This window comes from Manacus candei, unplaced genomic scaffold (genome assembly GCF_025592945.1).
Source record: "Manacus candei isolate 608988 ecotype Guabito, Panama unplaced genomic scaffold, ASM2559294v1 h1tg000066l, whole genome shotgun sequence".
NCBI lineage: Eukaryota > Metazoa > Chordata > Aves > Passeriformes > Pipridae > Manacus > Manacus candei.
Window position 1 is genome coordinate 622,663 of NW_026138114.1, and position 12,997 is coordinate 635,659.

The following is a 12,997-nucleotide window of genomic DNA, read 5'->3' on the forward strand; positions in this document are numbered from 1 at the left end:
CATTCCAGCCCTCCTGTCCCATCCTATCCCATCTGTCTCATGCAGTTTCATCCTGTCCCATCTCATCCCAGCCCATTCATCCTGTCCCCCTGTCCCCTGTTCTGTCCCACCCACCCTATCCCATCCCATTTCATCCCATCCCTCCTGTCCCACCTCATTCCATCCCCGGGCATCCCATCTGCCCTGTCCCGTCCCTTCCTGTTCTGGCACAGCCCCTGTCACATGGCCCCACTGCCAGTCTGGACTTTGGGGACCTGGGGTGACAATGGGGGGAAGTTGGGAACAACAAACACGGGGAAGGGCAGGAAACCCTTTGGTTTGTGGGAAAAGGGAGGGGATGAGGGGGGACAGGATGAGGCACCCTGCCTTGGAGGGGTACAGAGGTGTGACAGCAGGTGGGGACCCCCAATTAGAGACCCCCCTGTCCTGGGCTGTCCCAGGGATCTGCAACCCCCATCCAGGAGTGATCCATTGGGAGGGAATGCCAGGACCAGCTCTGGGATGGAGGGTGTCACTGCCTGGAGTCTGTACACCCCAGTGCAATTAGGGAGTCTGGGATCCAGGACAGCTGCTGGGTGGAGGGAGTGCCTGATCCTGGCTCTGGGAGGCTCCAAGCTGTCCCTGTGGAGATCCAGGCCTTTTTATCAGGTGTGTTTATTCCCATGGGTGGATCTTCGTCGTGATCAGCCAGAGCGGGATGGGGATGCAGCCGTGTCCATGCAGTGCCATGTCCTGTCCCCGGGCTCAGGCCCTGTGTGTAGCTGTGTTTATACACACACAACACACGTGTGCAGTGTAGAGGGACATCCGTGTGTCCTCCTGGAGTCTCCGTGTGCTCGGAGCCGTGCTCGGCCCACCACCAGCCCAGATCCCACAGGATGCTCTTCCCCGAGCTCTCCCCTTTTCCCTCCTCCTCTTCCTCCCCACCACTGCGTGTGGGGCAGCCCCACCCCATCCCATCCGGGGGCTCTGGAGTGTGGGGGATCCTCGCTCTGGGGTCACTCACTCCGGCTCTGCAGGTCCCTGACATGGACTGGGATGGCAGGGGATCCAGCCTGGCCAAAGCCAAAGCCAGGGATGTGTGGGCCACAAGTGCCACATCCTCACAGTGGCTCCAACCCACGGGCTGCCCTGTCCACCTCCCACATGTGGTCCCAAGCCAGAACAACCCCTCGGGCATTGCTGGAGCTCTGGGGAGGCTCCGGTGGGTTTCTCCCAGGGAGACCTGGGAGAGGGGAACATCCCCCTGAACTAGGCTCTGGCAGGAAGAGACACTGGGCTGTGGGGGAGCTCCTGGGAAGGGCAAAGGACCCTGTGTGTGGCACCAGCCGGGGCACCCTTTAAGGTCCCTTCCAACCCAAACCATTCTAGGATTCCACAATCCCAGCTCCGAAGCAGCCACAGCCACCGGCGCTTCCCCCGGCACGGGATATCCCGGCTCTGTCCCACTGCAGAGGGATGAGGGAAGTGACCCCTCATCCATCCACAGCCCTATCTGTGCGTGACACAGGCTGGCTCACGGATCATAACCCCAAAATCTGCTTCCAGCAGAGGAAAAGGTAAAACCACGAATCCCAAATGCCGGACGCAGCACCTGGAGCTGCCTCGTTTGCCAGGCTTGGCTCCACGGATGCTCAGCTTGGCTTGTGCCGTTCACCTGTCCCACAAGTTACCTGGAAAAGCTCCCAGACAACAGCCAGGAGCAGGGCGAGGGAGCTGCAGGAATCCCTTGCCATGGCTCATCCCACACGGAATTCAGAGTGGAAACACTGTATTGACAGACTTTACAAAAGTTGTTACAAAACACGGTCACGAACCAGCAGCTGACGATACACAGCGAAGAGACACCACGTACAGGCACCTCGGAACAACACCAACAGCTCCAGAAGTCAACCAATATTTACACAAACGGCTGGGAAACTCTGGGCGTTTATCGCATAACATGGAAGTGTTTTAGAGCAACTGTGAAATATAGTGTCACACCTTTCCTTGTAGTATTATCATCATCATAATAATTAATAATAATAATAATAATAGTTCATAATAATAATAATAATAATAGACTACTTCTAGGTTAACTAAAAACCAAACAGCTCTTTACAGGGGTTAGGAGAAGCTGCTTTCACTCGTCTGACTTACCTGAGTGAGACCAAACCCAGTTAAAAAACAGTAATAAAATCACCTTCACTGACAGGAGTCCGTGTGTCGGCCCAGCAGCGCCGTCCCCTCGGGCCAGAGGGAAACCACAGCCTGGCTGGTGCCAGAGACACCCTTCCAAAGAAGGGAGACGTGATCCCACCACGCCTCCAAACGCTGCCCTTCCCGACTCCTCCTGCTCCAATGTCCTCAGCCCCTTCTCCTGCACCTGCTTTCTCTCACCTTGCCCTTTGCCGCGCTCTCCTCTCCGCTCTCCCGCCTTCCACAAACCCCGTGTCGTGCCCTAACCCACCTCTCTGCCTCGCCTCTCCTCCCTTCATCCCAATCCCGGCCTCGCGGCCTCTTGGGACACGGCGGCACGACGGGAGTGGGCGACCAGCTGCCTGGGAATGGCACCTTCCTTCCCTCCTCCCTCCTCGCGCTTCCAGCCTTGCAGTGAAACGAGTGGAAAAAAGAAAGCGAAAGCTTGTCACTCCTGAATATGCACAAAGATAGGTGGGGGAACACCTGCTAAATACGGGCCCCGGAGAATCGCTCGGGATTATTCTCTACAGGCAAAATCCAAGCCTGCGCAGGGGCCGCCGCCGCGGCGGGACAGCCACGGGGCCCCGCGGGGCCGCAGAGGTGCCTGGGCCGGCCGGTCAGAGTTTGTAAGAGGAATTCCTTGGATGCTTCACCAAAGCTTTTGTAGCATGACCACATGGATTAGCTGCGATACAAGTCACCCGCCATCATGCTGCGCCGTCACGGTCACCGCGAGCCCTCCTGCCCCGGCCCCACCTCGGCTACTGCGTAGTCTCTTTTTTCACGCAGAAATGCTTGGTTTGGGTCCCCGCCGACTCCAGGCCCAGCTGCGAATCCTCCGTGGGCCGCGGGTTGCGGGAGTGGATTTTCTGGTGGCAATTCAGGGACTCTTTGTAGCGGAAGTGCTTCCCGCAGACGGGGCACTGGTAGGGGGTCTCCCCGGTGTGCACCCGCCAGTGCTTGAGCAGGTGATCCCGGCGGATGAAGCTCTTCCCGCACTCCGTGCACTGGTAGGGCCTCTCGCCGGTGTGGATGCGCTGGTGGCGGATGGCTTTGGAGAGGTCCCGGAAGTCCTTCCCGCAGTAGGTGCACGTCAGCGGCCCGTCGCCCTTCCCCGTGTGCAGCTTCTGGTGCAGGATGAGACTCACTTCCAGGCTGAAGCTCTCCTTGCACTGGGAGCAGGTGTAAGGCCTCTCCACCATGTTGTTCACCTGGTGCCTGACGAGGCCGTACTTGAAGCCGGAGCCCTTGTCGCCGTCGGGGCGCTTGGACGGTTTGGAGCGGGAGGAGCCCTGGCCCTTGGGCTTGGATTTCTGCCAGGGGCCCTCGCCGCGCTCCAGGGACGTGCAGGCCTCCTCCCTGGCGTGCGCCTTCTGGTGGGTGGCAAAGAGCTGCTTGTCCAGGAAGCTCTCCCCGCACTCGCAGCAGATGTAGGGCCCCTTTTCCGCGGCTCCTTCCTCGGGAGGATCCTTCTTGGCCAAGTCCCTCCTGCGGCGCACGGAGCGCCTCAGCCCGTTGCCCGCTGCCGTTCGCTGCTGCGGGTCCGACCCGCTCTGGCTCTTGCTGCTCGACTGCATCTCCTCCTCGGGGCTGGAAAAAACCTCTTCCCACTTCCCTGCCAACGACCTGGGAAGCTCCAGGCTCTCGGGGCCTTCCTCGTCGCAGGGCTGTTCGTCTGGCAGAGCAGAGCACTCGTCATTTGCGGGGACAAGAACCGGGTCGTTATTTACACCACAATTCCCCCGGGGCACGGGTGGGCTCTGCTGTGCACACCCAGCTCAGTGCCTGGCACTGCTGTCCTGGGACACAGGCAAGGCCAAAGGGATTTGACTTGGAGTCACAGAATTGTTAAGGCTGGAAAAGCCCTGGGAGACCATCGAATCCAACTGGTCCCCCAGCACTGCCAAGGCCACCACTGACCCGTGTCCCCAGGTGCCACATCCACATGGCTTTTAAATCCTTCCAGGGCTGGGGACTCCACTCCTGCCCTGGGCAGCCTGTTCCAATGCCTGACAATCCTCTGGGGCAAGAAATTCTCCCAGTATCCAACCTGACCCTTCCTTGGTGCAACTTGAGGCCGTTCCCTCTCCTCCTGTCCCTTGTTCCCTGGGAGCAGAGCCCGACCCCCCCCAGCTCCTCCCTCCTGTCAGGGAGTTGTAGAGAGTGAAAAGGTCCCCCCTGAGCCTCCTTTTCTCCAGGTTGAGCCCCCCCCCAGCTCCCTCAGCCACTCCTAGTGCTCCAGACCCTTCCCAGTTCCCTTCCCTTCCCTGGACACGCTCCAGCACCTTCCTGCCCTCAAATATATTATAATATGATATATATAATCTAGCTATATATAGCTGGCCAAAGGGAAAAAGTGGGTTCCTCAGCAGGAAATGTAAAAAGACAGGTCTTGTGGTTTAGGATAAAGGCCAAAAAAATTGTGGAAAGGGGAGTAAAATCTCTTTTCCTCACGGGTTTGTACAGTGCCTGGGGCCGAAGGGTCTCCCATGGTATAAACAGCGACTCAAAGTAACTATCAACACTGAAATTCTGGAAAAGCATCATCCAGAACAGCTGAGCTGCTCCTGGGAATGAGAAGCAAAAGCACATCCAGACAAGGGACACTTCCCAAAGCGGGTCAGTGCACTCACATGTACTGGGGACCTCCATGCTCTCCTCTTCCTCAGAGCCCTCGTGGCTCTCGGCCAGAGCCTCCTCGTATTTACCCCACGAGCTCTCGTCGGGCCCAGGGAAGAAAAACTCTGCACGAGAGAAAACAACAGGAGTCACACTCCCACCTCCCAGCTGCTTCAGAGGATTCCAGCAGGGATGGATGCAGCGGGGGGGGGGACAACTGGGAAAGTCCCCCTGCACCCGGGGACAGAGAGGACAAAACCGCCCCACATCTGCTTCCCCCTCCCCACCTGGGAGGACTTAAAAATCGCCCATGAATCGGACCCCAACCCCAGAGAGCCCCAGGGATCTCGTGGCTCACCACTGCTGGGGTCTGTGGGGGTTTCCCCCGCCTCGGAGTCCTCCTGCTCCTCGGCGTTGGGATCCTCTCCCTGCTCGATCCGGGACAGCATGTCGGGCTTGGAGATGGCAGCGTCTGCACAGAAAGAGAGGATCAGGGTGGTTCCCCCGCCCTCGTGGGACAGGAACTCAGACCTTCACCCACCAACCTTCCTTCGCTGGGGGACGGAAAGAGAGAGGCTTAGGAAGGTGCTCCCAACCCGTGTGCACCTCTCACCTTGTGTGGGCCCTGGACTGAGCGATGCAGGAGCACACTCTGCTCAGGTGAGGAGCAACTCCCAGCCTGCAGTGTGAGGAGGAGAATAAGAAAATGCATCTGCACTCACCTCCAGGCTTCCTGTCTTCTCCTCCCTAAGATCCATTGCAATGGGGACTTCAGCTCGGGGACAGCACCAGAGCTGTCAGCAGTGCCCTCCCCGTGTGGTTCCCTCCAGCCAGGACTGCTCCTCCTACTCCTCCAAGCCACAGACTGCTCATGCATTTTGGGAAAGGGGACAATCACCTTCTCCCCTCGAGCAGAGAGCGGAAAACTTCATTTCCAGACACGTGTGAGTCTCTGGGGATTAAATTCCACCCCTGCTCTGGTGGATCTGTTGGCCTTACACCAGAGCCAAACCCCTAGACCTTGTTTCTCAAAGGAAACCTTTGGATAAAGCACAGACACGTTTTTCTAAGCTCCAGGCTCAGGTGCCCAGATCCCCTTCATTGGGACCAATATGTTCCCGTGCCTCAGGAACAGGACACAGGATGGGTTTGTAAACAGGAGAATGGGGGGCAGTGTTTACACCTCACCTTCTTCCCTGGTGCACAGGGACTGCACAAGACCTCTGTTCAAAGAAATAAAGGAAGAAAGGAGGGGAAAATCCAGGACAAAAGGCCTGGATTGGGCAGAGCTGGATGGAGGGAGGTGGGTGAGCCTGCCCTTGGCACAGGGAAGTGCCTGAGTGCCAGGGACGGTGTCTGTGCTCCCACCCACTGTCCAGCCAAGGCAAGGTCATTTCTGAGAACATGTTGTGAAGGCAACATGTTCCCCAGAGGGAATTCCTGCAGCCAGGACTGGCAGGAGCGAGTGGAGTGCATTCCTTCAGCTGGGAATGCTGTGCCCTGAGCTGCTGAGGGGAAAGCAGAAGGCAGAGCTCAGCTTCGCCGGCAGCTTCTCCCCAGCAGCAGAGCGAGCAGGACTCACTCCCTGGGGCCAGACAGAGCACCCAGGCAGCACTGGCAAACCTCTTCCTCATGGAAGAGCCATGGAAAGGGCTGGAAGGACCCCCAGAGGCAGGGCACAGGGCACCCCTCTGCTGCCCGAAGGGGCCAGCAGGCTGATGCACCCAGAGCAGTGGATCTGTGGGCCTTGGCATGACAAAGGAACTCCTCTATTCCTCAGCTTTGCCTGGATTGAGGGTCCTCTCACTTCCCCACCTCCTCCTCCTCCTCCTCCTCCTCACAACCCAGGTGCTCTCCTGGCCACAGGGGCCACCAGGGACGTCTTTCCACCCATCCCCTGAGCTGGTGAGGGCTGAGCTCATTGCCAGGGCTCTGCAACACCTTCCCAAACCAGCACACCATCCCCCTCCCCGCTCCTGCTGGACGCGGCGCTGCTTCCATCCATCCACCAGTTCCCGGGAAAAGCTGGTGCCCCAGGGGGCTCAGGGCAGACCCCAGCCCGTGGTTACCCATGGAGATGACGGCCTCGTAGTTGCCTTTCATGATGTGCCTGTACAGCTCCTTCTGCCACTCGTTCAGGCTCTTCCACTCCTCCTCCGAGAAGCTGAACGAAGCGTCGTTGAAGGCCACGGGGACCTGCATGGGGAAGCATCAGGGGGTTTGTTTCTTGTTTAAGGAAACACCTGGTGCTGTTTTCTCATTCAGTTTTCTCCTTCAAGCTCCTCAAGCGTCGCACAGGACAGTCCCAGGCGGGAGCACTCGGTCCTTCCCACGCGCCTCATCCCCCAAGGGACACGACGGGGACTTCCCCTGTCCCCTTCTGTCACCTCCCCCCTGCTCAGCCTCCTCGTGCCTTCACAGGCTCTTTTTCACCTCATTTTCGACACAATTCGGCTGCTCATCACCCCTGGGCAGGCACCACTGGTGTTCCCAAACCCCCCAGGCACACGGGGCTGAGCCACACAATTCCACATGACCCAAGCATAGCTCCCCCCCCCAGGAGTCTGTGACCCCCCCCAGCGTGTTTTGGGAGGATCACAGGTACATAATGAGAAGAGTGTAATTAACACAACTCTAACTAACACAATGAGAGGTCTGTAATTAACACAATGGGACCTGTGCTGGTGCTTCTCTCCCAGTGCTGAAGGGAAGGCCCTGCTGTGGGGGAACTGCTGCTCAGCACTGCAGCTGCCCCAAAATAGGATGGGAGAGCAGGGATACAGGGCTGAGAGCACTGGTTATGGGGGCTGGGAGTGCAGGGCACGAGGCTGGGAGTGCAGGATATGGGGCTGGGAGTGAAGGGATATGGGGCTGGGAGTGAAGGGATACGGGGTTGGGAGTGAAAGGATATGGGGCTGAGAGTGCAGGGATATGGGGCTGGGGGTGCAGGATATGGGGCTGGGGGTGCAGGATATGGGGCTGGGGGTGCAGGATATGGGGCTAGGGGTGAAGGGATATGGGCCTGTAAGTGCAGAATATGGGGCTGGGAGTGAAGGGATATAGGGCTGGCAGTGCAGGATATGGGGCTGGGAGTGCAGGGATACGGGGCTGGGAGTGCAGGATATGGGTGGGAGAGCACAAGGCATGGGGCTGAGTGCAGGCTATGGGTTTGTGAGCTCTGGAGACAGGGCCGTGAGCACAGGGCATGGGGCTGTGAGTGCAAGACACGGGTCTATGAGCACGGGGCTGCGAATGAGGATACAGGGCTGTAAGCTCAGGCTATGGGTCTGTGAGCACAGGGTCTAGCCCTGTCTGGTCTAGCCCAGCAGACGTGCAGACCAGCCCCGTTTTGCAGCAGGGAGCATCGGGGAGCATCGGACCGTTACCTTGGGGACTTCCCCTTTCGCCCCCGGGGGCAGCCGCAGGATCCAGAAGTTCCTGTTCTTGAGCAGGTTCTCCATGTTCTCCAGGCGCTTCTGCAGCTGCCCGTACTCCTGGATGAGGGTGCCCAGCGCCGTCCACTTGCTCTCCAGCTGGTTCCCGAACTCCACCGCCGTCTTCTCGCAGCCGATCAGCTTCGTCTCGGCCATCCTCATCCTGCCCTCCAGGTTCATCAGCTGGGCCGCCTGCGTGTCCACCTTCCTGTCCACGGCCTGGATCTCGGTGACGAGCGTCAGGGAGATCTCCGCGGCGGGCAGCTCGGCCTCGCCGCCGGGGCCCTGCTCGGGGGCGGCCAGCGGCTGCTCCAGGCCCAGCTCCTGCGGCTCCATCATGCTCTCCAGCTCCTGCGGGGACAGCGCGGCGCTCAGCGCGGGGACGCGCCCGCACCCGCGCCGGGGGGAGAGGGGGGGGGCGGGACGCAGGGCCGGGGCGGCGGGAGGAGGCGGCGGGCGGCGGGGGCGGGGAGGGGGTCGGACAGCGCTTACCTGAGCGGGGGCCCAGTCGGCCATGCGGCGCGGGCGGGGCGGGGCGGTGCGGGCGGCGCGGTGCGGGCGGCGCGGGGGGCGCGGGCGGCGGCGGCGGCTCAGCAGCGGCGGGGCGGGGCGGCCATGCCGGGGGCGCGGGGCGCGATGGGAGCGGCGGCGCTGCCGCGGCGCCCCCTGGCGGCGGGCGGACCGGCGGGACCCCCATTGGGCGGGGCGCCGGCAGGGGGCGGGGCCTCGCGTCGCGCGCGCTCCCGCCGCCGCCGCCCGTGGCGGGGCCGCGCGCGGGGCGGGGGCGGCGGCGGCACCGGGAGGGGACGGGGACGGGGACGGGACGGGGACGGGTGCGGCACCGCCACCGCGGCTCGACGGGACTCGCCGCCCCCGCCGCGGGCACCGCCCGCGTCCCGCCGCCCGGCCGCGCGCCGTCATCCCGGTGCGGCATCGCTGAACCCCCCGCCCACCGGGGAGGCCTCGGAGGGAGCAGCACCGGGAGCGGTACTGGGAGCAGGCGCTGCTGCGGCTCCCCGAGGACCGGGACGGGGCCGGTGCCATGAAGGAGGACCACCAGCATCCCATCGACCTGGGTGAGGCGCCGGGGCCATCCCGGCACCGGTCCCGGTGCTGCCGGTCGTGGCCTGGCCGTGAGCGCGGAGATCACGGGGTGGCTCCACGGGCAGCTGTGGTGGGGGATGTGAACACCGGCCTCTTGCGACCAGTGGCATCTCCGGTGGGGTCTGCGGTGGCATCACCGGCCGTCCCTCCTCTTGTCTCCGTGACAGGTTACGCCGTCACCAAACCCGACATCCTGGCCGAGGTGGAGCGAGGGGACGAGGTGGTGGAGGTGGCCGTGGGGCACTACGGGGAGCACCAGAGCCCCCGGCCACGTGCGGCGCCCGCCGGCCCCTCCCAGGGTGAGCGGGACATGGGGACAGGTGGGACTGGGAACAGGGATCGGGTGATGGGTCGGATCCTGCCAAGCCGTGGTGAGGAGGCCACTCCCCAACTCACTCCTGTCTCCTCAGGGGACTGGCTGGGGAAGGAGGTGAAGATTGAGGAGGGGGTGTCCCCACCCCCCTGCTCCCCCCCGGCCCACCACACGGGCCCCGCCGAATTCCTCACCCCGCTGCAGGAGCGGGGCTGCAGCTACTGCGGCGTCGCCGAGCCGGAGCCGAATCCCGCTGCGGGTACTGGGGGGTTCATCACCTCCCTCCCCGCCTTCGAGAGCCGCCGCTGCCGGGCGGGGGAGCCGCCGCTGGAGTGCCCCGAGTGCGGCCGAGGCGTCGGGCAGAAGCCGGACCTGGTGCGGCACCGGCTGGCACGCGGCGTGGAGCGTGGCTATGGCTGCGGCCACTGCGGGAGGGGCCTCGCCGAGCCGGCGGGGCTGCGGGCCACGGGCAGCACCCACCGCCCGGGCCCCTGTGCCGGGCGTGCCCCGGGCACGGCCGAGGGGGCCACGGCGGCGCCGCGCAAGGAGCGCAAGGAGCTGTCGCTGACGGAGAAGGTGCGGGTGCTGGAGATGCTGGAGGGACCCAAGGTGTCGCAGAGCGAGCTGGCCAAGCGCTTCGGGGTGTCGCAGCCCCAGATCTGCCGCATCATCAAGAACAAGGAGCGCATCCTGAGCGAGTGGCAGCGCAGCGGAGACCCCGAGCGCAAGCGCAAGCGGGAGGGCAAGGACGCGGCGCTCGAGGCCGCGCTGCTGCGCTGGGTGGAGGGCGCCCGCGCCGCCGACCTGCCCGTGGGCCGCCCGCTGCTCCAGCTCAGGGCCAAGCACCTGGCAGGGGCGCTGGGCCGGCCCGGCCCCGAGCCTGGCGGCGGGTGGCTGGCGCGCGTCGCGGCCTTCAAGAAGCCGCCGGCAGAGAAAGGGGACGCGGAGCAGCCGCCGGCGGAGCACTGGGCCGGCGCGGTGCTGCCCGCGCTCCTCCGCGGCTACGCGCCCTCCGAGATCTTCTCCTGCGGGGAGGCCGCGGTGCCGCTCCCGGCCGGCTGCCCCGGCGAGCGGCTCACGCTGCTGCTCTGCGCCAACGCCAGCGGCTCCGAGAAGGTGCCGCTGCGGGCGCTGGGGGAGAGCCCCCGGCCGCGCTGCCTGCGCGGCGTCAACCTGGAGCAGATGCCGTGGAGTTACCGCGCCGGCAGCCTGGGCGGCCTGACCGCGCCGCTCTTCGCCGAGTGGCTGCGGGAGCTCAACGAGGGGATGCGGCGGCAGGGGAAGAGTATCCTCCTGCTCCTCGCCAAGCACGAGGCGCACCCCTACCTCCAGCTGTCCAACGTCAGGATGGTCTTCGTCCCTCCGGCCGCCGCCCTGGCACAGCCCCTGGACCGCGGCATCGCCGGCGACCTCAAGGGCCACTACCGGCGCCGGCTGCTGCGGTGGCTGCCGGCGGAGCGCGGCGCGGGGCAGCCCACCCTGCTGGATGTGCTGCACATGCTGGCGCAGGCCTGGGGCGACGTGTCCCCGGGGCTCATTGCCAGCTGCTTCCGTGCCGCCGGCTTCGTCCCCGACACTGGTGCTGAGGCCTCATCCCTCAGCCTGGCACACGGGCTGCTCGGCCGGGAGCAGCTGGAGCGCGGCGGGGAGCCGGCGGAGGCGGACGGGGACGAGGGGATGGTGGAGGGCGAGGACGCGGCAGAGCTGGCGGCTGTGCCGCCCTGCCCCTCGGAGCGGGAGGTCTGGAGGAGCCTGGCCACGCTGCGGCGGTACCTGGAGTGCCAGGCCACCTCGCCAGACCTCTTCCAGGCCTTCTACGAGCTGGAGGACGCAGTGCACATGGTGTCGGCCGGCGCCGGGCGAGCCCTCCGTGGGGACACCCCTCCCAGGCAGTGAGGGGGGCGGCCGGCATGTGCCCAGACTCGCTCATGCCCGGTGCTCACCGGGGCTGTCACCGGCCCGGCCTGGCCACCATCCCCTGCAGTTGTGCCGTGGGGTTTGCTGTGGATCTGTGTGGCCCCGTGGGGTCACCGTGCACGGGGGCTGCGGAGCCGCCGCGCTCTGGGTGTCACCCATGGGGCAGTGCCAGGGGCACAAACCTGCTTCCAGAACCTTCTCCAGAGGGGTGGCTGCTGCAGCCAAAGGGAGCCGGCGTGGAGCTGCTGCCAGCAGGGATTTACCTTGAGTGGGGTAGTTGTGTTTGCCGTGGGGGGCTGTGGGTGGTGCTGGGGTGTCCCCGTGCCAGGGACAATGGCTCCTTCCCAGGGGAGACCGGGTGCCACCGGCTGCTGTCACCACGTGGTGCCTGGAGGTTTGTAACAGGCATTAAAAGGTTGGAATTCAGCTGGTGCACGGCTGGTGGGTGTTGTGTTTTACCATCACATCTGCTGGGAGCAGCGGGACCACCCCAAACCCAACCCCGAGCCTCCCCTTCTCCTCCCCTGCCCTGGGGACACTGTGGCTGCTCCTGGGCCCCCACAGCACCCCAACCTGTGCCATCCCCACCCAGGTGCCAGGCAAGCAGCACTGGGGAGGGAGGATGCATTTGTGGGGTGCAGCAGTGGGATCCCCGTGGGGATGCACAGTCACAGGTGTGGGGATGCAGGGACGGGGGTGCACGGGGGGGATCCCCATGAGAATAAACAATCACAGGTGGGCAAGCAGGACCCAGAGGGGAGGAATACAGTTATGGGGTGCACTGGGGGATCCCCACGGGCATACAGCATGACGGGAGTAAACTTAGCACCCAGGAGAGGGTGAGGGCGATGCAGGGACAGGGCGAAATGGGGGGCGAACCCCACAGGGATACACCACCACAGGTGTACCCGCAGCCCCCTGGGGGGTGGGACTGAGGGATGGACCATCCAGGGGGGATTCCTACGGGGATACACCACCACAGGTGTACCCACAGCCCCCTGGGGGGTGGGACTCAGGGATGGACCATCCAGGGGGGATTCCTACGGGGATACACCACCACAGGTGTACCCACAGCCCCCTGGGGGGTGGGACTCAGGGATGGACCATCCAGGGGGGATTCCCACGGGGATACACCACCACAGGTGTACTCACAGCCCCCTGGGGGGTGGGACTCAGGGATGGACCATCCGGGGGGATTCCCACGGGGACACACCACCACGGGGGTACACGAAGCATCCAGGAGAGGGTGAGTGGGGATGCAGGGATGGGGTGCACGGGGGATCCCCACGGGGATACACCATCGCCCTCGGCACCGCAGCGCCCTCGGGGGTGGGACGCAGCGACAGGAGTGCCCGGGAGGATCCCCGCGGAGATACCCGCAGCCCCGCCGGGGGTGGGATGCAGGGATGCTCCATCCCGGCGGGATCCC

The 12,997-nt window shown here is 63.9% G+C and overlaps 2 protein-coding genes across 3 annotated transcripts in view; one reads left to right on the top strand and one right to left on the bottom strand.

The window, feature by feature from the left end:
* Positions 1–12,997, bottom strand: part of LOC127479303 (uncharacterized) — a 35,945-nt gene that overhangs the window by 10,186 nt on the left and 12,762 nt on the right. Inside the window, exons 13-23 of the mRNA XM_051806050.1 lie at positions 11,077–11,462; positions 10,657–10,824; positions 10,132–10,455; positions 9,874–10,023; positions 9,226–9,403; positions 8,727–8,828; positions 8,187–8,585; positions 6,870–6,996; positions 5,159–5,272; positions 4,815–4,925; positions 2,947–3,856 (exon numbers count right to left, since the gene is read on the bottom strand). Of these exons, the coding sequence (XP_051662010.1) occupies positions 2,947–3,856; positions 4,815–4,925; positions 5,159–5,272; positions 6,870–6,996; positions 8,187–8,585; positions 8,727–8,828; positions 9,226–9,403; positions 9,874–10,023; positions 10,132–10,455; positions 10,657–10,824; positions 11,077–11,462 (2,969 nt within the window). The remainder of the gene's footprint in view (positions 1–2,946; positions 3,857–4,814; positions 4,926–5,158; positions 5,273–6,869; positions 6,997–8,186; positions 8,586–8,726; positions 8,829–9,225; positions 9,404–9,873; positions 10,024–10,131; positions 10,456–10,656; positions 10,825–11,076; positions 11,463–12,997) is intronic.
* On the top strand, positions 9,050–11,994 carry LOC127479323 (tigger transposable element-derived protein 3-like). Of its 2 annotated transcripts, none has more exons than XM_051806131.1 (3): positions 9,050–9,310; positions 9,506–9,658; positions 9,749–11,994. In XM_051806131.1, the coding sequence occupies exons 1-3, from the start codon at positions 9,277–9,279 to the stop codon at positions 11,545–11,547; spliced, it is 1,986 nt and encodes a 661-aa protein (XP_051662091.1). In that variant the 5' UTR covers positions 9,050–9,276; the 3' UTR covers positions 11,548–11,994. The 2 variants fall into 2 exon arrangements, with proteins under 2 accessions (XP_051662091.1, XP_051662093.1); XM_051806133.1 differs by having other exon boundaries at positions 9,506–9,637.

Coding starts and splice junctions, on each gene's coding strand:
- LOC127479323 (XM_051806131.1), top strand. CDS start 9,277: ATGAAGGAGGACCACCAGCATCCCATCGACCTGG. Junction 9,311..9,505: donor CCAGCATCCCATCGACCTGG/GTGAGGCGCCGG, acceptor TCTCCGTGACAG/GTTACGCCGTCACCAAACCC. Junction 9,659..9,748: donor TGAGCGGGACATGGGGACAG/GTGGGACTGGGA, acceptor CTGTCTCCTCAG/GGGACTGGCTGGGGAAGGAG.